The 23,398-nt window shown below is 37.7% G+C and overlaps 1 protein-coding gene across 24 annotated transcripts in view; it reads right to left on the bottom strand.

Moving 5' to 3' along the window:
- Positions 1 to 23,398, bottom strand: part of TRANS11 (translocase 11) — a 78,996-nt gene that overhangs the window by 42,884 nt on the left and 12,714 nt on the right. For 9 of the 24 annotated variants that reach the window (XR_016050890.1, XR_016050888.1, XM_088860315.1 and 6 more), the window contains one exon: positions 8,346 to 8,539. The exons of 3 other annotated variants lie outside the window; for them this stretch is intronic. Coding sequence is in view for 9 of the 21 variants with exons in the window: in XM_088860315.1 (XP_088716441.1) it covers positions 8,346 to 8,539 (194 nt within the window). In the remaining 12 variants the exon portion in view is untranslated. Of the gene's footprint in view, positions 1 to 8,345; positions 8,540 to 10,820; positions 12,012 to 14,676; positions 14,751 to 14,932; positions 15,108 to 16,812; positions 17,597 to 23,398 lie in introns of those variants that run through there. 12 more of the 24 variants (XR_016050898.1, XR_016050894.1, XR_016050889.1 and 9 more) reach the window with 8 other exon arrangements.

Here is a 23,398-nt window from a genome sequence, read left to right as displayed (position 1 = left end):
TGCTTTCTCACTTCATATCTATCATGCATGACTATCTCTACATATCTACCATATGCCTACTTCTATTGACTGAGATTAATTTGTTTAAAAAGAGAAATTGAAGAGATTGAATAAGAGATTCTAACATGGAAAAGCGTTATCATTACCTATCTATCCTTATCTAGGTAACAATTTTTCTTGTTTTAGGCCTTTATTATTTTGTAAATTTGTTTATATCTCAAAGGAGAATTTCAGGATAACCATCTACCTTTATCGCATCTATCACCCTACCCTTCTTCTCCATCACATTACTAACTCTAAAACCTTCTCTTTTATTATCTTTTAATGTTTTGTAGTTGTTTTTCTACGTCCAACAATAAATAAAAATAATGCCTTGGCTGTTACATTGTATTTATGTTGCTTTCCTTTTCATTAATTCCTTCAATGTCAATGAAGCGTGGTTCATCTTTAATGAACGACGTACGATTTATTTAAAGTTCTTTTTGTTATTTATATATTTCACTTTTTATTTAGTGATGCTGATTTGAGCTTTTATAAAATATATACTTTTGTTGCTTTAGAAAGCAAAATAGATTTGGGATTTCTTTGTGGATTTGTATTCAAATAAATTTTATTTTTGCATGCAACTTGGAGTGTTCTCTTTTTTTTCTTTTTAGTCGATGATCAATATACTGTATCTTCTTTAGCCATCAATAAATAACCTAGGAATTATGCCGATTTTTATATGAGAAGACTTGAGCAAATAAATGAGTTTAAATTTACTTGAGAAAACACAAGTAAAATAAATGAAACCCTTCTACATTTGCTCATTATACAGTTGTGTATCTAAATAAATTTATGAAAAGTGTAAGTTTTATTTTTTATATATTTCTTGTAAGAGCATTCCTATAACAATCCCAAATAGGGAGCTTCTTCCTGCCAACGATCCCTCACTCCTGCGCCGGCTCCTGCTTCCAACAACTATGAATCAGTCCTTGTCCAATGAAGTTTGTCAATTGTTAGGACAATAATCTTCGGCCTTCCTTAATAATGAGCCATGTAATGAACCTTCGCTTTACTGCATTTTGATGTAAAGGTCCAGTTTACATTTTCTATATGCCTAGCATCTGGTGTATCTGTTTTATTAGTGATGGTACACATGGTAATTACATTTATCATAAGAAATCAATAGATAAGGTTTTGTTGTCTTCAAGACAGCTGCATAAAATGTTGGTAACTCATTATGATGCCAAAATTTACATTTTTGATGTAATAATGGAACCTAATTCATTCCTAGAAATACATTGGAAAGTTTTACACAGAATGGTATCGTTCATGGATTTCTCGTCTTGCTGCACTACAGAAAAATGGTGGTAGATGACAAGCACAAATATTGCTTGCAGGCAACTCAGGCCTTTTATTATGAACATGCATCTTTGCAAATCCCTGGATCTCATTGGTACCCTACTTTATAGGTAGCAGCCAATACAATTTATCATTGTCCACCACCGCCTCCCATTTGCTTGGTTGCATGAAAATCAGCAAGTTTTGAGCTTTTCAGAATCCATGGCAATATATGCATTGTTTTTTTTTTTTTGAAATTATATATATGCATTGCTAATCCCCCTTAGGAGGTCCATGATAAACATTAGAGGTTTGGATATTGTTTTTTGCTCTGCTGGTTATGTTGTAGCTTCATAGTTGGTTCATAGTTGTCGGGAATGAGAGTAAGATTATGGAGTGGGGATCGTTGCTTGCCAGAAGCTCCTGATTAGGGAGCATCGATAAAATAATTCTTAAAAAAATAAAGAGAAATCTGCATATATCTCCCCTTCAAATTGAGGCATTTCATAAATAAATAAAAAACCATTTATATTCATTTGAAGCAGCAATGTATATTTGAAATAGGGCTCCCTTCCATAGAGATTCTTCCATTTCCTCCCTTATTTCTCCCAATATGTGCCCTGTTCAATAACATATTTTCATCTACGTCTAAAGGCCACACCCTGCCAATTCTCTCTCTCTCATATACTCACACACATTTTCTCTCTAAAGCCCGGATGATCTCTCTCTTCTTGCTCTCATTCTCACATGTTTCTTTCTCTCTAAAACCCTAGTCGTCTCTTTGAAAACCATCAAACCATTCCCTTTGTGGCTCGAAACTTCAGAAGGCCAACGGATTTTCTTTTGTCAATCTTTTCCCCCCATCAACTTATCCACCATTTATCTCTCGAATGACCTCTGGTTTTGTTCCACCCATCTGTGTGTGTGTGTGTCATATGTTCAAAAAAAATACATGAATGTTGCTCCTTATGTGCGATCCACCACAGTGTCAATCATGAAGCGTGCAAGTCATCGACCAAACTGTTCACCTAAGTCAATGAACAATACATACTTGGAAACACAAGATTGTTCTGAAAACACTATTCATTATCTTTTGCAGATATGCATTCATCCCTTTTGCATATCTATGCATGCATGTACCTCTATATTTTTCTATCATCCTTTCTCTTCCTGATACTTTACCAATCTTGCTTCTAGTTTGAATGCCTTCATATTTGTTCACTCATCAAATTCTATTGTAAATTTTGCATGGTAACAATTCAAGTTTCGTTGTCTATTGTTGTTTATTAATTATCAAAAAAAAGTTGTGTTGTCTATTGAGCAATGTTCAAGAAGGCAGATGCAGCCACGTAGGCGGGCGCCCAAATACCTGGGCACCCCCTAGGGAAGGGGGTTTGGGGTGGAGGCCATTTGTTGTTTTGTGTGTGTGTTTTGTGAATATGTGAGTATGTGTTTAGTGAGTGTATGTGCAAGTGCACATGTGTGTGTGCAACGTCTCACATGAAATTCTTACAGATCATCCTCTTTTTTTCTTTTTTTTTTTCTTTCGGATTTGTATTTGTGAGAGAGAGGTCTTGCACACTTGGAGGACATGGAGAGAGAGAGAGAGAGTCTGTGAGAGAGAAGAACCTCACATTGAACACTTGGAAGTCATCTTCTTCTTTTTCTTCTTCTTACATGTAAAGAGGGAGCATATAGGTCCATGTGTATCTTTGTGTGTGTATGTGTGCGTGTGAGCAAGAGAGGCCGCGCATCGAACACTTGGAGCCATCTTCTTCTTCGTCTTCTCATATGTAGAAAGAGCACATGGACCCGAGAGAGAGAGATTGAAAGAGGATGAGAAGGGCAATACCAAGCCTTATTTTTGTTTGGGTGGATTTGAATTTTTTTATTATTATTTTTCTTAAGTGGGTGCCCAGACTGCCTAAACGCCCGCCTTGACCCCATAGGCGCCTGCCTTAAGCATACCTGCCCAATCCCCACCGCCTAAGCTACACCTAGGCGGTTTGTCAACGAGGCTGACTAGGCAGCAAGGCGGCCAAATTTTTGTTCATTGCTATACTGATATTTTGCTCTCCATGTTCAGGAAATAATTTCCATAGAGTATTGTCTAGTTCGCTCATGATGATCTCAAGAGCTAAGTTACAAGTAAAAGGGTCAGGTCTAATGCCTTTGCAAGCTTCGAACCATTTGCCATCCCAAGCTTCTAATTAGAGAGAAAAAAATTGATGTTTTCAGAGAGAGAGGGTTAGGGTTCTAGAGAGAGGGGAGAGCATGAGAGGATGAGAGGAAAAAGAGAGAGGAGTGCCAATATTTTAGAGAGTCCTGAAAGAGTGTGTGAGAATTGACAAAGGTCTGGTCTATAGATGCCGATAGAAATAGGTTAATGAGGAGGGCATGTGTGGGGCGAAATAAATGAGGAAAGGGGAGAACCTGTACGGAAGGGGATTCATAAAATCCTCATTCAAATATATTATGCCGTGTGAAATGAATATAAATGGCGGCTTTTTTATGAAATGATCCACTGTGAGGGGGATCTATATAAAAATTTATTTCAGAAATAAGAACTTTGATGCTCTAGTTCTCTTTGAAGCTTCATTTACAACAATGTTTCAAAATGCGGCTCACCTAGAGGCTACGCTGGTGCCTAGGTGAGCTAAGGAGGCTAGGCACCTCGCCCAAGCCTAGGCAAGCCTTCTAGGTAACCCTGGCGCATGCGCAGAGCCTAGCCCTAGGCGGGCACCCAAGAACTGCAACCACGCAAGGGTGAAAATGCCCTTTTGGTAGGAGCATTTCCCGTAATTTTCCCCCCCTAATAATGATGTAAAAAGGTTATTATCCAAACATCATCCTTTTGTTTTGGATTCAATTTTATCCATTTAGGAAGCTTATTGGAGGTTGGGTTATTAGTAAGCTTTTGACATTGGCAAACATCTCAAACATTAAAAATTGACGATCAGCATAGGTTAGTAAAAGATCTCGTACTTGAGATTTTTTTTGTTAATGGATTCTACTAGTAGTGATCGGGATTAGAAATATGATTATAACCTGAATGCGAAGGATAAATATTGTATAAGGTGTTATTATTGTGAAAAAAGTATTAATGGGGGTTGGTTCAAAAAAATCTTGTCGGTATTAGGTGGGATGTTGCCCCTTGTAAGAAGGTTCCTGAAGCTATTAGGGAGGAGATAAACAATATTTGAATTAGGTAAAACAAAAAAGGCAGAAAAGTAGACTTGCATAGCTGATATAAGGGCTGGGGTTTGTGTATTTAATGATATGAGAATGAGGATTAGGGAGATGTTGAGGTGGATCAGGTGGCTTTGGCCCAAACAAGGAGAGGAAAAAGAGATGCAATTCGGTTTGGCCAAAGAAGCCTCGGGGGCCTATGGATTTTTCTTTTCAGCCTAACCTGAGGTTACAATTGAGAAAACAAAGAAGTAAACCACAATTGAAAATCGATCAAGAAGGATGCGAGGAGTTGAGTAAATTAGTACAATGCTCGATGGATGTATCAGGCGAGCATTCCATTCAATGCTGCTCGGCTAAACTGCTTCTACACCATGGTGGAAGCAATTGGCCAATTAGGGCCTCGTTTGAGGCTCCCAACCCCATATAAGCTTTCAAAGCCTCTTTTGAAAAGAAGGTGTAACTCACGAAGTAGTTCGTCGACACACATAAGGAGGCATGGGCTCAATATGGGGCATCTATTATGATGGACACTTAGAGATATAGGAGATATAGGATAAGGAAGAGTCGAATGAAGTTTTTTGATCAACTGTCCTTTGGGGACAACTTTTTTGAGATATATTGATGCCCTGATGTTGCCCATGATGCTCCATACATATGTAAATATATTATGTGATTTAGATGGGTATTAAGGAGGTTGGGGAGCACCATACTATTCAGGTAGTCATAGACAATGTTGCTTTTAACGTAGCTGCTTCTACTTTGTTACATCAGAATTACCCTCGTTCTTTTGCACACCATCCACAACCCACTGCATAGACCTCACGCTTTAGGCTATTGACAATATGTCCAAGATTGAATGCATAGATAGTAAGGCTAGGTTAGTTACAGCCTTCATCTATAGTCACACTCTCACCCTTAGCATGATGTGCAAGTTTACCAAAAAGAAGGAGATAGTGAGGCTAGGGTCACAAGATTTGCAACCTGGTTCTTGTGTTTGCATAGCATATATAGGAGTAGAAACCATTTAACACAGATATTCACTTCTAAGGATTGGACAAGATGCAAGTGGGCCAGGCGTCAAAAAGGAAAGAAGGCACAAGATACTATCCTATTTAGGAATTTTTGGAGTGGGGCCAACTATGCTCTTAAGGCATTTTTTTTCCTTTAGTCAATGTCTTGTGCATGGCTAACAATGAAAAACCCTCTATGGGCTACACGTATGAGGCAATAAAAAGTTGCAAGAGACAAATAGATGAGAATTTGGGCAATGATGCGAGCCTCTATAAGCCAATTTGGGAGATTATTGATGAGAAGTGAAGTGGGATAGGAAGTCTAACCAACCATTGCATGCAATTGGGTATTATTTGAACCCAGCTTTTTTTGCGCTAACCAGGAAATTCAGACAAATGACACAACTAGGACTGAATTTAATCATTGTCTTGAGAGGATCGTTCCCAGTCAAGAAATCCAGGATTAGCTACGTGTAGAGGAAATAGTCTTATACAAGTGTGGATTAAAGTCATTTAACAATGGCATGGCAGTGAGGCAAAGGACCAAAGTTGACCCAAGTAATATATTTAAATTTGTATTTGCTTCAATTACTTACTTATCTTTCCAGTTTCAACTTTTTAATTTCATATTTCATGTTTGACGTTTCATTTCATTACTCATTAACTCATAATTCACATATCATAGTTCAAAATTAATTCATATTAACTCCAGAGATCACAGTCACTTTGCAGCCCGTTGGTGAAGCTAGCATAGGTGTAGCGCTCCAAACTTACAAAAGATGGATATTCGGATCTTGAACCCAACCACTGGCTTGTCTAGTTGTAGCATTAAATACTTCTGAAATGGCATGTTACTTTTGTTTAATGAATATAACTTTGTTACTTTACCTTATTTACTTTATTAAGTACTGAAAATTTTAATAATTAAATTATTTTTTTATGTTATTGATAAATAATGTAAATAATTAAATTATTAGTATATACTAATTACTAATTATTAACTTACCATATTAACATTTTATATGCGTGTGCTTTCATAAAAGTTCATACAAGGAAAAGAAAAAAGGAATATTTGCTAAGCATGATAAGTGAGACCCCCTTTAATCGAAGAACATGGATAATGCCATGGAGTTATTAGTTGAAGTGGATGAAGTCGAAGGGTGTGAAGGATTGACATGGGATTCAAAGGCATCACGTAAAGCAACCGACCTCCTAGGGCCACTGGATCATCTTCACAAGGAAGGAGGGGGATGGAGGAAGTGGAGGCAGATTCAAAAGAAATGGAGGATAAGTGTTACGTTGAAGAGGGAGATTACTCTTGTGATGATGGAGTTGACTCTGATTCTAATGATGAAGCTGCCCCTAGTTTTTCCAATGATGACTGCAAACTCTTGAGCCTTCAAGTCTAGATTTATTTTCTTAGTTCCTCCTCTTATTTTATGGATTATGGGATGGTTTGGACTATGGAAATGGATCATGGATTGTGACTGTTTTGTATTTTTGGTGTTGTGCTAGTACTACGGTCTAGATTATGGGATTTTAATATTTTATGATTTGTTAATGTGTCAGTGTCATATACTCATATTTTTGTTAGATGTATATGGCAGTATGGTACTATGCTTTATATTTATGGAATATGGAGTGAGTCTATGGAGTGTATGGATTTACTTTGGTTTGGTCACTATGGATTATGAATCATGCATATGGAACTATAGAATGGAATGCCATGGAACTATGGATTAAGGTTATGGATGGGTATGACTTATGGTTAGGTTAATTTGTTATGGATTGTGTATTTTTGGTAGTATCTTTCGATTTGGCATGATTCCACATAAAAATGATAAAAATGCCGGAATATGCATCTTTTGCACAAAATTTGGACCTAAAACAAGATTCTTTGGATAACCCGCTGCCCCCATGTTGAACCTGAGCTACCCAGGTCCCTGGGTGCCTACCTAGGTGCTAGGCAGCTAGGACCCCCATGGCTGCCTAAGCGCCTCGTGGCATTTTTTGGAACGCCGGTTTAAAATTCCCCCTTCTTGAAAATCCAACACTTACCTTATGATCCATTTTATGGGTCCCAAAATGGAGACTGCCAAAGGAGAGAAGGGGCTTTTCCTTGGAAATAATAGCGGAAAGAGGTGCAAAGGACGGAGAACTTGCTCCCAAGAGAATGGGAACGCGCTCCTACTCTTAAACTGAGGAACTAGATTTTGGGGAGTGCAAGCACCAAGTAACTTTCCGTTTTTTTTTTTTTTGAACATTAACTGTAAGTAGTGGGTTAGCAATTTTTTTTAAAACCGTTAGTAGTTTTCGAAAGGGGTTAGCATTGGTAGGAATGGAAATCGAGATCGGTAGCTGACCTCAACCCTATTTCTGGTTAACTCCTTTTTAATCAGTTATAGGCATGTAGATAAAAGGGATTCCATCCATTTTAAATAGAAAGATAGCCGTTCCAATAGAAGTAGCAACATAGACCATCCTTTGCACTAGAAGGTAGAGATACCATGTGGTCGACTAAGCAATTATGTTTGGGTTTGCACAAAAGATCAGTTGTAACACCAGCAAACTACTAGAATATGTGTGGTGCAACGCAGCAAAATTATCAACTCTTTAAGGACAAAACCAAGGCTCAAATAATTTCTATTAAATAAACAATGCCCACCTTATCAAAATAGCAATAAAATTAGTACTTAAAACTTTAATTAATAACATTGACAACTCCATAATTGATTGAATTAAAACTAGCAGAAAAATACATATTCAACTATTAGGCTTGGTCCAGACTTAAATGCATGATTAAGATCAGGACTTACTAACCAGAACATAATGGGAGAATAGCAACAGATAACGCTACAAATGCAAAAGCAGCAGCTCCTCCAGCCAGGCCATCAAGGCCATCTGTCAAGCTAACACCATTCGACATAGCAACAAAGCAGAATACAGAAAATATTAAGTAGGTCTTCCCCAAATATATGAGTCCCAGAGGTGGCGGTAGAGGTACCAACATTTTCCTACAAAATTAGGCAAAAGCTGCATAAGTAATCCATAAATTCCATTTACAGATAAATGCAAGATCATCATCATCATCATCATCCAAGCCTTATCATCCACAGACGGATGGACAGTGATCCACTAGCGAATCATCCATTTACAGTTATGCCTATCATCTACAGACGAATGGACAGACTGAAGAGTTGAAAATAATAAAGGGCATATCAATCAAAGAAGAGAAGAGAAGGAAAGTGAAAAGAAGTTATTAGAGAATAGTAGGAGAGGGAAAGAGGAGGAAGAAGGACGAGAAGAAGAGAGAGAGAGAAAGTGGTGTGAGGAAGAGACAAAGAGACAAGAGAGGAGAAAGAGAGGGTGGTGTGATGGTTTGAATGACCATCACGCACTCCTTTTACTAAAGTGTATCAATTACAATATTTCCCATGACTTATGAGAAGTGAAATAGACATATAAGTCCTAAAATAAATAAATTACATTCATGCCCTCAAACATAACAATAATTAATTATTTCCAACACTTCCTTTTGAGCTGGTGCATAGATATCTCATACCCAACTTAGTTCTGATATCTCTTAGTCTTTCCCGTCCAACGGCTTTAGTGAAGATATCAGGAAGTTGATCATTAGACTTCACATGAGGAGCATGAATGATCTTGGCATAGATATCAATCACGGCTAGCATGCTTGTGATATCTCATAGTCTATCATGTCCAATAGCTTTAGTGAAAATATCTACAATATCTTTAGACTTCACATGAGGAGTATGAATGGTCTTGGCAGCAACCTTCTCTCTAATGAAGTGACAATCTACTTCAATGTGTTTAGTGTTTTCATGAAATACAAGATTCTCAGAGACATGAATGGCAGCTTCATTGTCATAATACAAATTCATGGGAAGCTTATGGGAAGCTTAGCCAGACCTTATCCCCCAAATCAAATACAACATTGTTTAACTACATTATTTCACAAGTACCATAAGCCATAGCCCTTGTTTAGCTTCCACACTTGATCTTATCACTACATTTTATTCTTACTTTTCCAAGAGACCAAATTTCCTAAAAGAAAGGTGCAATAGCCAGTTGTGGATCTCCTATTAGTTTGGCATCCAGCCCAATCAACATCAATGTACATAGAAATATCATAATGCCCTTGATTGGAGAAAAATACCCCTCTCTGGATCAAACTCGAGATATCTCAGTATCCGATACACTGTCGCAAGATGTGGTTTACGTGGAGCATGGATGAATAGGCTGACCACACTAACCGCGAAAGAGATGCCAGGTCGTGTGATCATGAGGTATATGAGGTTATGCACCATTATTTGATACTGGTTGGGATTTTCAAATAGCTCTCCCCTTTCTCCATGACGTTTATACTTGACTTCTATAGGAGTATCAATTGGTCTAGCTCCTAACATCCCAATTTGTTGTAATAAGTCCAAGACATTATTTCTAGGAGATGGCTATTCCTGCCTTTGATCTTTCTACTTCAATTCCCAAAACACACTTAAGAGGGCCTAAATCTTACATAACGAACACCATCGTAAGATAAGATTTAAGGTCCTCAATATCCTTCACATTGTCATATGCCACAACAAAATATCAACATACACCATCAGGGTTGTAATCCCAACACTATTCTTCTTTATAAAGAGCATACAATCAGCTTGACCTCTTCTAAACCCAAATATCAACAGTACCTAATTGAATTTTTCACACCATGCTCTAGGAGATTGTTAAAGTCCATAAATCGCCTTCTTTTAACTTGCACATGTTTCCTGTCTACCCCTTAATCTGAAAACTTGAGGGCATGGTCATATAGATTTCTTCCTGGATTTCTCTGCACAAGAAAGGAATATTTACATATAGATGGTGGAGCAGCCAAGATTTATTAGCAACTACAAAAAGAATGATCCTCACTGTGTTCAACTTGGTCACATGAGCAAATGTTTCTTAGTAGTCTATACCAAGAGTCTGAGTGAAGCCCATGTTTATTTTGCTCAATCTTCTTCCCTTAAGAAGGTTTGTGACTTCTCATGTATTATTTTGTACAAGTGCTTGCATCTCATCACCCATGGCAGCTGTGTATTGAGATTGTGAAAGGGCTTTTGCAATACAGGAAGGTAATCGTAAAAAAGCATGGTTGATATGAAGGCACAATAAGAAGAAGACAGAGAATTATAAGATACACAGTTCCTAATAGCATGCTGAGTACATAAATCCTACCCTTGCACAAAGCCATGGGTAAGTCCACATTAGAACTCTCAAAGAAAGTGAAATAATTACTTGAGTCATGACCATTTCTTGATTCTGGTTAGAATTTGGGGTATAATCACGGTGAACTTCAGGTTATACCATCCTCTATCTCCTGATATACGTCTTTAGCTCCCTCTCAGGGTTTACACCATTCTTTTCAGGTCCCCCATTCTCTTTCGATAGAACAGGTATAGGAACACAGGAAGGGGAACCACATATGTACTCTCTTCACTGAAATGTACCTTATTCTCCCCCCTGAAGAGAGAACTCATGAAAAGTAGATGAGAAGTACAGAATAAATTCAAAGCAAGTAACATCCATGGACACATAATAGACTTTGTTAATAAGATCATAATACTTGAATCCTATTTTGTATGAGATGGATATCCAAGGAAAACACATTTGACAACTTTAGCATCAAGCTTGTCCCTCTTTGGACCAAGAATGTGGACAAAACATACGCAATCAAACTCCTTGCGGGGTACAAGAAATAGGGGAGAGTTTGGATAAATAATTTCAGCAGAAGATTTGTCCTTAAGAACACAAGATAGCATGCGATTTATTAAAAATGCAGCATTGAGAACCGCTTTAGACTAGAAAATATTTGGAACCTCCATTGCTAGCAAGAGAGCTCAGGTGACTTCCACCAAGTGCCTATTTTTCCTCTCAGCAATATTATTTTGTTGGGGTGGTATACAGACACATTATTTGGAGCTCAATCCCTTGATCAACAAGATAATCTCTAAGTTAGTTAGACACCTACTCACCCCCATTGTCAGAATGTAAAACTTTAATTTGTGCATCATATTAAGTGTTAACCATTTTGTGATAAACTTGAAATAGATTAGCATCTTCATCTTTGTGTTTCATGAAGTTTGAAAATGGTTCTTAACTTAGAGACACAAGTATGTTTGGACAACTCGAAAATGTTTGGACAGCTCGAAATAGATTAGCAAAGATTAGCAACTCGAAAATGTTTGGACAACTCACAAATATCACATTGAAATTGTACTCGACTTAGAGATTCAAATATGATAGGAAATAAAAAACACAAACACAATGTAAAGAGAACATATGATTAAGATAAGTGTGCCACAAATACACCCTTTCTTCATTAGCAATGGAAGATGTGGCTGCAGCCAAGGCATGATCAGGAGTCTCCAAAAGGTACAACCCTCCATCCTCATGACCACACCCAAATGTCTTCCCCGTCATCAAGTTCTGGAAGCACAATAAGAGGGGAAAAATGAATAAAGGTTTCATTGCAGTTTAAAGATTTTACGAGATTACTAAGTGACAGGAGGTTACTAGAAATATTGGGAACATGTAAGGTGGAGGACATATCAACAGAAAGGGTGACAAAATGGTTTCCTTCCCTTTGATTGGAATAAGAGAACCATCTGCAATTCAACAAGATTCTTAATTAAAACAAGGTATATAAGAAGAAAAAAGATTAGTCATACCAATCACATGCTCAATAGCCCCAAAGTCAACAATTCAAGGGGTTTTTAGATGAATTTCTAGAGGCATGATGAGTTGATCTAGATATACTTGTTTCGGTAACATGGGATTTAGAGGAAAGAGGGTCTCGAATGGAATCTTGCCGCTTGAGATCAAGAAGCCATCTTTTAGAAATAGTCCTCAACCCTACTCTAAGTTCAAAGGCAGCAGCATCTTGCTACCCGTGCACAGCAGGAGCAATACTTACACCAATTGTTACCGAATTTTCTCGAGAAACATTACATCTAGGGTGTTCAATCAGGATCTAAACATGTATCCCATGTGTCTAGTCTTCCCATAGTGGGTGGACTTTTAACTTGTCCTTCTCATCAAATGTGGGGACTCCACGACCACATCCACCACCACGGCCTCCACCTCAACTCCCGAAATATCCTCCACCTTGATAACCACTTGAATTTGAGAATAGGGTTTGTTTCGCCTATAGGCACCGCCATCAAGTTGCAGGAAGCTTCCTCATGTTCAATCAAAGAACAATTTCAAAAGTGATGATAAAGTCTCGCCACCTAGAACATTTTCTTTAATTGATTCATATTCTCCATTAACTCCTCTAAGAAGATCAAAACCTTCCCTGTTCTAATCTCTCCCTTTGTTACTTTGCACAAGATCAGCACTATATGGGCTGATAATAGCTCATTTCCTTCCAAAAACTACGAAGATTAGCATAATAATCACCCATTGACAAGACTTGCAACTACTGTTTTGTTTCTCCAGCTCATTGATCTTTGCAATATTTTTCTTTTGGGAATAAGCCTCATAAACTGCATCCCATATTCCTTCGAGGTATTGCAGTTCATAAAAGTTCGACTTAAATTGGGTTGCATAGAGTACAATAACCAATTCGTAATTCCCATATTATCGGCTTCCAAATCAACATATTTAGATCCTTGAGATCTGGCTTTTCTACTCAGCCTTCAATATATCCCAATTTTTTCTTTCTGACCTGACCCATTCTAAATAATTTGTGCCATCAAATTTAACTGTTGTAATTTGGAGTTCAAATTATTCCATATTTGAAGTTTGTAAAGACATTTTCTATTGTGGTTGAGATATGGTTTCACCCCAAGAACTAATGAATAGTTGAGATCAGTTTACACCGTCAGATCTTCTCAAAAAAGGGAATGACAGATCTGGTTATACCCTCATCGCAAATCACACCTCTTGTTTTATTCAAAAAAACATCTCAAATCTCTTCCAAAAAGATATTTACAGATTCGATATGCCCTCAGATCTGACCACACCTCTCTTTTTATTCAAAAGAACATCTCAGATCTCTTTCAAAAAGAGATTTACAGACCTAGATACACCCTCAGATCTAGTCATACCTCTTTTCGATCCAAAAGAACCTTAAAAAGAGCACTACCAATGTTTTCTTGAATGAAATATACAAATCCCAATCCACCCATTATCTAGATTTCTACCAAACGCATGATCTACATCAAGAAATTACTAAAAGGACTACCTTCATCAACATAATCATTATTGGAAAACACTAGGGTTTTAGGGAATGATGATGTCATCTAACCATATAGATGACATCAGCCATAGACCATATCTCCGCGCACCTTCTCTTCAATGCTTTAACCTTTTTTCAATGCTCTGATACCAAGTTGAAAGTAATAAAGGGAAATCATTCAAATAAGAGGAGGCAAAAAGCAAAAAGAAGTTAGTAGAGAGTAGCAAAAAGAAAGAGGAGGAAGAAGGAAGAGAAGAAGAGAGAGAGAGATAGAGAAAGTGGCATGAGGAAGAGACAGAGACAAAAGAGGGGAGAAAGAGAGAGAGCGTGATGGTTAGAATGACCACCACACGCTCCTTTTATATTATTAAATTGTATCAATTACAATATTGCCTTTTAAGTGAAGTAGAACATATAAGTCCTATAAACAATAAAAGACAGTCATACCCTCAAACATAACAACAATTAATTATTTCCAACATGAACTGGTAAATCGTATTCTTGGAAATCTTCTCAGAAATATTGTGAGGGAAATGAAGCAATAGTGGAATCTAGTGTTGTCTCAAGCCGAATTTGCCTTTAATAGTGCTCACATAAGATCTATTGGTAAGAGTCTATTCGAGGTGGTATATCAGAAGAGCCCTACCTATTACCTTGAGTCGGTTCCTATAGTTAAATGTAATATAAATAGTTGTTTGTGGAGCCTAGGCAGCTCATGCATGTGATTTTCCAGCAAACAAAGTTAGGGTTTGAAGAGGAAAGTTCTTTCTTTTTTGTTGCTTGTGCTTGACCTGAAGCTTGCGGATTTTATTGTTTTGTTCAAATTTCCTACATCAACTACAAACTTAGTTACTCAGCAAGATGTCCTATAACAGAAAGAAATTTACAACCCATGAACCAAACTTCGGTATACAACCTAATTAACTTCTCTGATATGCATCAGTAGACGGATGTTGAAAAAGTGACTGATCTCCAAGAACCTCCACCTGAAAGAAATGGTTAACCAATAACAGAACACCATTGCATAACTACCCTCAGTCTTCATAAATAAGCTCAAGGAATTAGCAAGGCTCCAAAATGTTTGAATTATCAATGTACAACATTACTCAAACATTGCATATTTAAGAATCAAACTACGTAAAGCCATACTAAGCCGAAGGTAACATACATTTAAGGATTCAAAACTTAGGCATGGAGTCCATCAATAAGAACAAAAGAGAGCTTTCCTCAATCTTAAATAAATGCTAATGTTGGGAGATCCACCACAAGAATAATCTCTAATCATTGTCGCCATAAGGATAACGGTTGCCACCTCTATCTCCACTCATAATTATATCCCAGACCTGGCATATTGAAGTGTTAGGAAACACAAAGGCTGTCAGGGTTCTTAGGTGCCTAAACCCATGAAGCACTTTGTTAAAAAACAGAAGTACTAGTACATGTTAATTATGGGAATTTATTATTACACTAAATTTTGCTTATTGGATTGAAGTAATGAGAAGATATATGGTAAGTTACGGTTTACCTGAGGTATCCCTTGATATAGCAGAATAGCGAAAAATGATTCATGTAGCAGACCTCAAATTGTTGGGATAAGGCTCCGATAATGATGATGATGATCATGATGGTGTTATGAGTCTCATGAAACTGAACATTGACAACGTGAGCAACAATTTTTGTAATCTCGGATTCCCAATATTTGGGTATACAACATGGCCACTACATGTCTCAAGCACACCACTTCTGAACTCTTGTGAATTTTGGCAGTAAAAAGTATTGGATTAGTTTGTTCCATTGAGCTCATAAACTAATATCATCACCACTATATTGACCAAAAAGACAAGCATTCCAAGGCACAAACTGGACTTGCTAGACTAACAAATGGCAATACTAATAGCTTAATTTCCCAAGGTGCTTTATCCATCCCAAAGATAAACATCTCATGTTCCATTGTTCTATCTCCATTTATGTTAGGAAAGGGCTTATCGTCCCACTTCCATTCCCATCAAAATGCAATGATCATAGTTTTCGGGACTTGGATTGGGAACTGTTTGAAGATCATATCAGCAGTGAGAGATGGCAAAACGCCAAAATGTCCTTAGCTCCAGGATCACCATCCACACACCCCAAAATTTAGAGATTGAGATCCCAATATGCTTGGGAGCTTGACCCCAACTTCTAGGGATCAAATGAAAAGTTCTACAAGCCTAAGCTCCGTCAACTTAAAATTCAGGTCCTCAAGTGCACTTAAAGAGCCCAAAAGGGACAAAGTCTAATCTACTACCATTGGAAGTTGTGTGTGTGAACAAACCATGGAGCTAATATATTATACAATATTTAAAAAGTGTCGACTAATTATGCAAAATAGGTGTTAGTAAGTGAAGCGCAAGGTTCAAACTCAGATCTTATTAAAGAGGGGAAGAGCGATAGTAGAGTCTACACCTAGGAGAATCTTGATCCCACGTTCATGGAACCGAGGTTCAGTTTACCTACAAACCCTTAGATATGAGGCAAAGGAAATTGGAACCCATTGTTTGAAATAAAACAACTAGGTTTTATGGTATTTTATGGGCAGAACTGTCTTTTATCTTTGTTTAGGACTTGTTTGTCTTATTTCTCTAAGTAAGGGCAGTATTATCCAGATTGTAATTAGGCTATAATATAAATTAGAGAAGTGGAGGCAGTGTTTTAAAATGCGGGATGCGGCCCTAATGCGGTGGGGGGCCGATGCGGTGATGAGGCCCGGATGCGAATGCATCGCGATGATGCGGTCAATAAATGTAAAAAAATTCTAAAAAAATAAGTTAATGCATAGAAAAAAATATGAAGATGACATATGTGATAGTTGGTATTTTAGTTTAATGATTGACTTCAAAACTATTAGCTGTCAGGATTCTGTATCCGGTTATCCACTAGCCCTTGATATAAACTAGAAACTTGAAACCAACTTCATAAAGCATTCAACAATCAACAACCATCAACACAAATTTGCACCATAAGCACAACTATAATTAAGCACAACCATCAACAACCATAAGTACAACCATAAACATAAAATAATGATATTACAAAATACAAATCAAAAGTAGAGCTCAAGAAGAGTTAATAGTTAATAAATAATAACTTAATACACTCATCTATTTTGAGAGCCAATTTTAAAATTTGAACTTCATTTTTTCAAATATCAATCAGACAAGTTATCTTGAGAGTCGTCTTGCGCATCATCAATATTATCCTCGATGGCCTCCATGTATTCTTCTTCATCGGTCTCCTCTGAGTCAGCTTCCTCCTCAACCTCTGAAGCTAATGTGCGAGTGCGACTAGATCCAGTAGCTCCTCCTCTACTCTTTTGTGCTCTAGTGTTAGGTCGATCTTCTTCATTAGCCCCTGTTGCTAGCTCGACATCAAGCCATGTAAGATCCTCACCCTCAAACACACGCTCTTGTCATCGATCCATGATTCACTCACTTATGGAATCACCATCAGCTTCATGTAATTGAATAGGGTTGACCTTCGTGCGATTATCATACCTCTCCCTAAGCCGCTCGTTATACCGCACATAAACCAAATCATTCAACTTTTTCTGCTCCAAACTATTTCTTTTTTTTGCATGGAGCTGTAGTAGAAATTTGAAATCAGAGAAATTAGATTTTAGATTAGAAAATTGAAATTCAAAAAATAAGGATTAAGGAATCAGGAGTAAAAGACTTACTTGCTCAAATGCACTCCAATTGCGCTCACAACCAGATGAGCTACATGTGAGATTCAACACTGGAATAGCGAGACGTTGTAGATTTGGTATCTCGCTTCTATATAATGCCCCACGATGCAGCTGTATAATATTTTATAATTTAGAATATAGTTAAAAATTAAGGGTATAAAATAAACAATGGAACTATACATAAAGTAAGAGACAAGTAAGATTATTTTTGGGCTTTTGGCCTTTACCTGGATCTGTAGTGTCCCTATCGAGTGGCAATATCTCTCCCAAAGTTTCTCAAGGCTAACTTGAACTTAATCAATTCATGGCTCTGGATCTCATCCTGGATATCTTTGTCTGGCACCAACCTCTCCAGCACATCTAAGAACCCACTATTTATTACACGATCTGACTCAATGGATGGGTGTTTGTAGTGAAGAGATGGGTTTAGAAAATAACCGGCTGAATGGAGGTGCCTGTGAAGCTGGGTATCCTATCTCCTATCAATAATTTCAAGTATAGCTTTGCGCATATTTTCATCATCCTTTAAAACATCTTTTTTTTCAGTTCTTGCCCTAGTCATTGCCTCATGTATGGAGCCCACGGCGGGCTTCGCATCACCATCAACCAGTCGAACCACTCTCACTAAAAGGCGAGCCACCTCCAATGCAATAATTATTTGACTCCAAAAAGATGTGTTCAGAATAATCTTTTCAGCCTTTCTCCCATCCTTATGCTTTGACCATTTGCTTTGACGCCATTGCTCTGAAGCAAACATGGTCCTCAAGGCACTTTTTTGCTTGACTAGGCTTCGAAGAGTGAAAAATGACGTGGCAAATCTAGTGATACCCGGTCTCACCAATTCTCTCTTCTTTGTAAAAGACCTCATCATGCTTAGGACTATGGTGTAATTGTAAATAAATCCAACAACAAACATAGCTCTTGAAATCACCCCACTAAATAAAGATGTACCCATTTCCTTAAGCATAAGATTAACACAGTGAGCTGCACAAGGCGTCCAAAACATATGCTTCCTTTTCAAAGTCAAGAAATGCCCAGCTGCAGCATAGTTAGCACCATTGTCAGTGATAATTTGTACAACATTTTGCTTCTCAACAAAATCGACAATCTCATCCATCAAGCCAGATAAGTATGTACCATCATGTGACTTGTCGGATGCATCAATAGACTTAACAAAAAACGTACCTGTTGGGCAGTTAACCAAAAAATTAATGAATGCCTTTAATTTCCTATCGGACCAACCATCACAGCTAATAGTGGCCCCATATTTCTCTCACCCTTCTCTCTGAGAAATCAAAATTTTATTCACGTCAAATACAACATCCTTCAACAAGGGCTCCCTAACCTCATGCAGTGAAGGAGGAATAAGTCCTGGGCCATATTGCCCAATTGCTTGGACCATACATGCAAAACTATCCAGAGTTATAGTATTAAAAGGAATGTACGCCATGTAAATCCACTTTGCAATCCACTTACATATCGACTTCCTTTGTTCTTTCTTATATTTATTGTCAATTGTGGTTTGTTTTGTTTTTTTCTTTCTCTCCTGAACCACAATTTCAGAACTAGGGGTGAAAAAAGAATCCATTGGCCCCTTAGAGAGAGGCGTTCTTCTCTCAGCACTACCACCAATATTTATAACCCTCTCTCTTGAGGTTGGAGTATGAGTACCCCTTTGCCTCATAGCAACTTCAGACATATCATCATCATCATCATCATCAACATCATCAAATAATTGCAGATCAACAAGTAATTCCTTTCTTTTCTTTTTTTTTCTCTTTATCTTTTTTCAATCTATCCAAATATTCTCTAATCTCCTTTTTTATATCATCTGTAGCCTGTGGGCATACTTTTACGTTCCCATAAATTCTGGCTAAATGCTCTTTTTATCGAAAAATTTCACCCATATAAGTATTTCCAAAGAGCAAGCATATCACACAATTTCTATCTTCGGATTTTTTAGTTTAGCATATTTCCAAGCCGGATCCTTGTTACTAGAAGATTGGGAAGAAAACAATGCCCCAAAAATAAGTACAACAGTATTATTATACAAGAAGGAATAAAAAGTGACCGACTCTGTGAAGTAGCACTCGATTTCTTCACGGCCTCTGAAATCCCCAATTTCTTATCACAAATTCACCTTAACATCCCCAAATCAATAATCAAAGGCATCAAATGAACATCCAAGTATCAAACAACTGCCAAATCGAAGATTTGGATGAAAAAAAAAATTTCGCCAAATTTTTTTTTCCTTCGATTTGAAGCAAAAAAAGCCACAAAAGTGGCTGGAAATCTTCGTTTAGGGAGTGTAATAACCCCTCAAACAGTTTTCCTAAACTTTGGAACTACAAAAAGACCATTTTGCCCTGCCTTCAGGGGCAAAATCAAAAAAAAAATTTCTCGAAAACAGATGCAGCGCGATGTGGTCTGATGCAGTGCGATGCGGGATGCGGCCATGATGTAGCCTGATGCGGCGCACATGCAGCTGCATCTGTCAAAAGCGCATATGCGCCAGTTCGCGATGCAGATGCGAGCGCATCCCGCATGATGCGGCCACATGTGCGGCGATGTGGCCGCATTTTAAAACACTGAGTGGAGGTCACAAGAGAGTAACACGCCACTCTTTTTCTCTATCTCTCACACACCTCTCTATATCTCTTCTTGCTCATCTTTATTTTCTTCCCTCTTTCTCTCTCCAGAACCCATCTAATTGTTCTCTTCTCTTCTTTAGTTTCAACTTGGTATCAAAGAAAAAAAAGAAAAAGGGGGATCGATATTCAAAAAGGTGTACAAGAACTGTATTTAGGGCTGACATCATTCTTGGGGTTAGATGCCCTAAAACTCACACCTTCTTTCTCTAGCAATAACTAAGTCAACGAATGTGAGTTTTTTTTTTCTTTTAATAAATGATTTTGAATGCCAATCAAGTGTTTATTAGAAGACCTAGTTTTTTAATGGATTAGGATTTGTATACCCCAACCAAATAAATATTGTTAGTGCTGTTTTTTTTATGTTTTTCTTAAAAAAATGGAGTGCCATCAGATCTGATGGTGTAAACAAATCTGTAAACCTTTTATTCGAAGAGAACAAATGGGGTAATTTGATTCCAATTGTTGATTAAGATTTGAGGGTGTAAACAGATCTCCACTATAGTAGAGAATGCTTCTACATGCACCAAATATGGAGCCTTATGGACCCCAAATCACCTCAATTAGATTTCATGGCACAAAGTATTTAGAATGGGCCAAGTCAGCTAGACTATTTCTTGGTGGAAAGAGAAAATTGGGATACAATGATGGCCTTGTGGAAAAATCAGACCTAAAGGATGCTGTAGACTGGGAGGCTGAAGATATGGCTATTATGAATTGGATACGATTTTCTATGCAGCCTAATTTAAGTCAATCCTTTATGAATTGTAATACCACTAAGGAATTATGAGATGCGGTTTTTGGGTCCTATTCCCAAAAGAAAAGCAAGGTGACTTGTCAATGGGAGACTATTGTGCTTGTCTACATCATTTTTGGGATGAATTAAGCCATCATCAGCCCACACAGCGTTCTTCTTGTGCAAAGTAACAACGAGAGACTGGAATAAAGGAAAATTTTGATCTTTCGAGGGGAGTTAAGGTTGATTACAAATCAGTGATTAAAAAAATATCCAGTCGGCACGGAATCACCTGATTCTACCTGGGAATCAATCACCCCGTGCCAATTTTGTCAATATATAGGAAATCGTTCGAGGTGTAGAAGAGAATCAGTGATTTGCTACAATAGAACAGCACTTTGCTACAGTAAAAATGTCATTTTGCTACAGTAAAAATACCATTTTTCTATAATAAAAACGCCAATTCACTCATCCATATTGATTTTTGGCTGGTTCACTGTTTTTGCACGTGATTGTTTGCCGGTGCAGTATTTTTTCCACACAATAAAACGACGACGCGAACTGCCGATTCGAATCGATTTTTGCAATGCCCAATCCTGGTCACCAATCTATTTTTTAAATCACTGGTATGAATCAATTAGGGCAAATGTTCCCGGTGGCAAGACTTTGCCATTACTTAGTACTGCTTTCTCCCTTCTTCAGTGTGAAGAAACTCGTCGCAAGATAATGGTAATGTCTATGAATCAAACTTTAAGATCTACCCTATTCACAAGTTTTAGTGGTAATCAAGGTGGAGGACGTTTTGGGAGCCCAGGTGGAGGCCGAGGTAGTGGACGTGGCCGAGGAAACCCAACATTTGATGAGAATGATAAATTAAAGTGCACCCACTGTGGGTAGACTCGACACACGAGGGAAACATGTTGGGATCTGATTGGATGCACAGGAAGAAACTTTCTAAGGGAAAATTTTAGTAACAATTAGTAAAAGTGCTAATCCGGCTACGAGCAACAAGATACTAACTTTTTTCAACCTGAGGACGAGTTGATGACTTTTCCCAAAAAAGAGCTCTTGGATCTCAAGCAGCAGGCTTCCATTCGAGACCCTTCTTCCTCCTCTAAGTCTCACAATGCACAATCAGGTATATCTACATCAGCCCATCATATCTTCGTACATAGACCTGAAACCCTTTGGATTATTGACTCTAGAGCAACTAAACATATACCTAGTATGGCTGTTTTTTCTCCTCTTATGTCCATTGTTCCAGTCATGAATATGTGATATTAATTTGTCATCCACCTAGCGTGTTCCCAATCTTTCTAGTAAGGTCCTATTAATTAGTAATCTCACAAAGCCCCTAAATTGCAATATAACATTTTCCCTTCTTACTGTGTATTTCAAGACTTGATGATGGGGAAGACATTTGGGCATGATCGTGAAAATGGATGGTTGTACGTTTTGTAGCAGTGTTTTAAAATGTGTAATACAACCGAAAGCGGTGGGTGGGAGGGGGTGGGGGATGCGGCTCGATGCAATCCGAATGCAGGTGCATTGCGATGATGCAGTCAATAAATTTAAAAAAATTCTAAAAAATTCTAAAAAATCTAAAAAATAAGTTAATGCATAGAAAAAAATATGGAGGCTATATGTGATAGGAGGAATTTAGTTTATTCATTTATTCCAAAAGTATTAGCTATTGGAGATTTTGTATCCACTATCCCCCGATAGAAACTAGAAACTTGAAACCAGCTTCATAAAACATTCAATAATCAACAACCATAAGCACTAATCTGCAACCACAAACTTTAAATTTATAAAATACTACAAACGAAAGTCCATAAAGATTAAAGATTTATACAGTCAAGCTCAAGAAGAGTCAATACAATCATCATCATTTCTCAAGTCTTGAGAGTGAGATTCTAAATTTAAAGCAAGTATCGATTTTTGCACGGCCCTTGAAATCCTCAATTTATCGTCACAAGGTCGCCTAAAGTTCCTCAAATCAATACCCAAAAGGTACAAATCAATAACCAAGTATCAACAAATGCACAAATTCAAGAACTTCAACAAAAAAAAAAAAAATTTCCGCCCAAAGTTTTCTTTTGATCCAATTGATCACAAAAAAGCCACAAATATGGCTGAAAATTGTCGTTTGGGGGGTTTAATACCCTCCCAAACCCTTTCCCCCAAATTTACCATTTTACCCATCCCCGAGAGGTACTGTATTGAAAAAAAAATGCAAAAAATTATGCGGCTTTGATGCGGAGAGATGCGACATATATGTGGGCGCATCTCTCTAAACTGCATATGCGGTCAATTTTGATGCGGTGCCTAGTGCATAGCGCCTGACGCGACTGCATTTTAAAACACTATTTTGTAGACTCCTAATCGAGCCTTGACTACTGCAGCCACATCTTCAATTGCTAATAAAGAAAGGGTGTATTTGTGGCGCCCGTCATGGTCATGCATTGTCTTTGACTTTGAATGCTTTATTTTCTAAAATGATTGAGTCTCTGGGTGAAGTTCAATTGC

Source organism: Amborella trichopoda, chromosome 3, assembly GCF_054954075.1.
Source record: "Amborella trichopoda isolate Santa Cruz 75 chromosome 3, AtrichopodaSantaCruz75HAP2 v2.0, whole genome shotgun sequence".
Taxonomy (NCBI): domain Eukaryota; kingdom Viridiplantae; phylum Streptophyta; class Magnoliopsida; order Amborellales; family Amborellaceae; genus Amborella; species Amborella trichopoda.
This window is presented reverse-complemented; position numbering and strand designations above follow the sequence as displayed.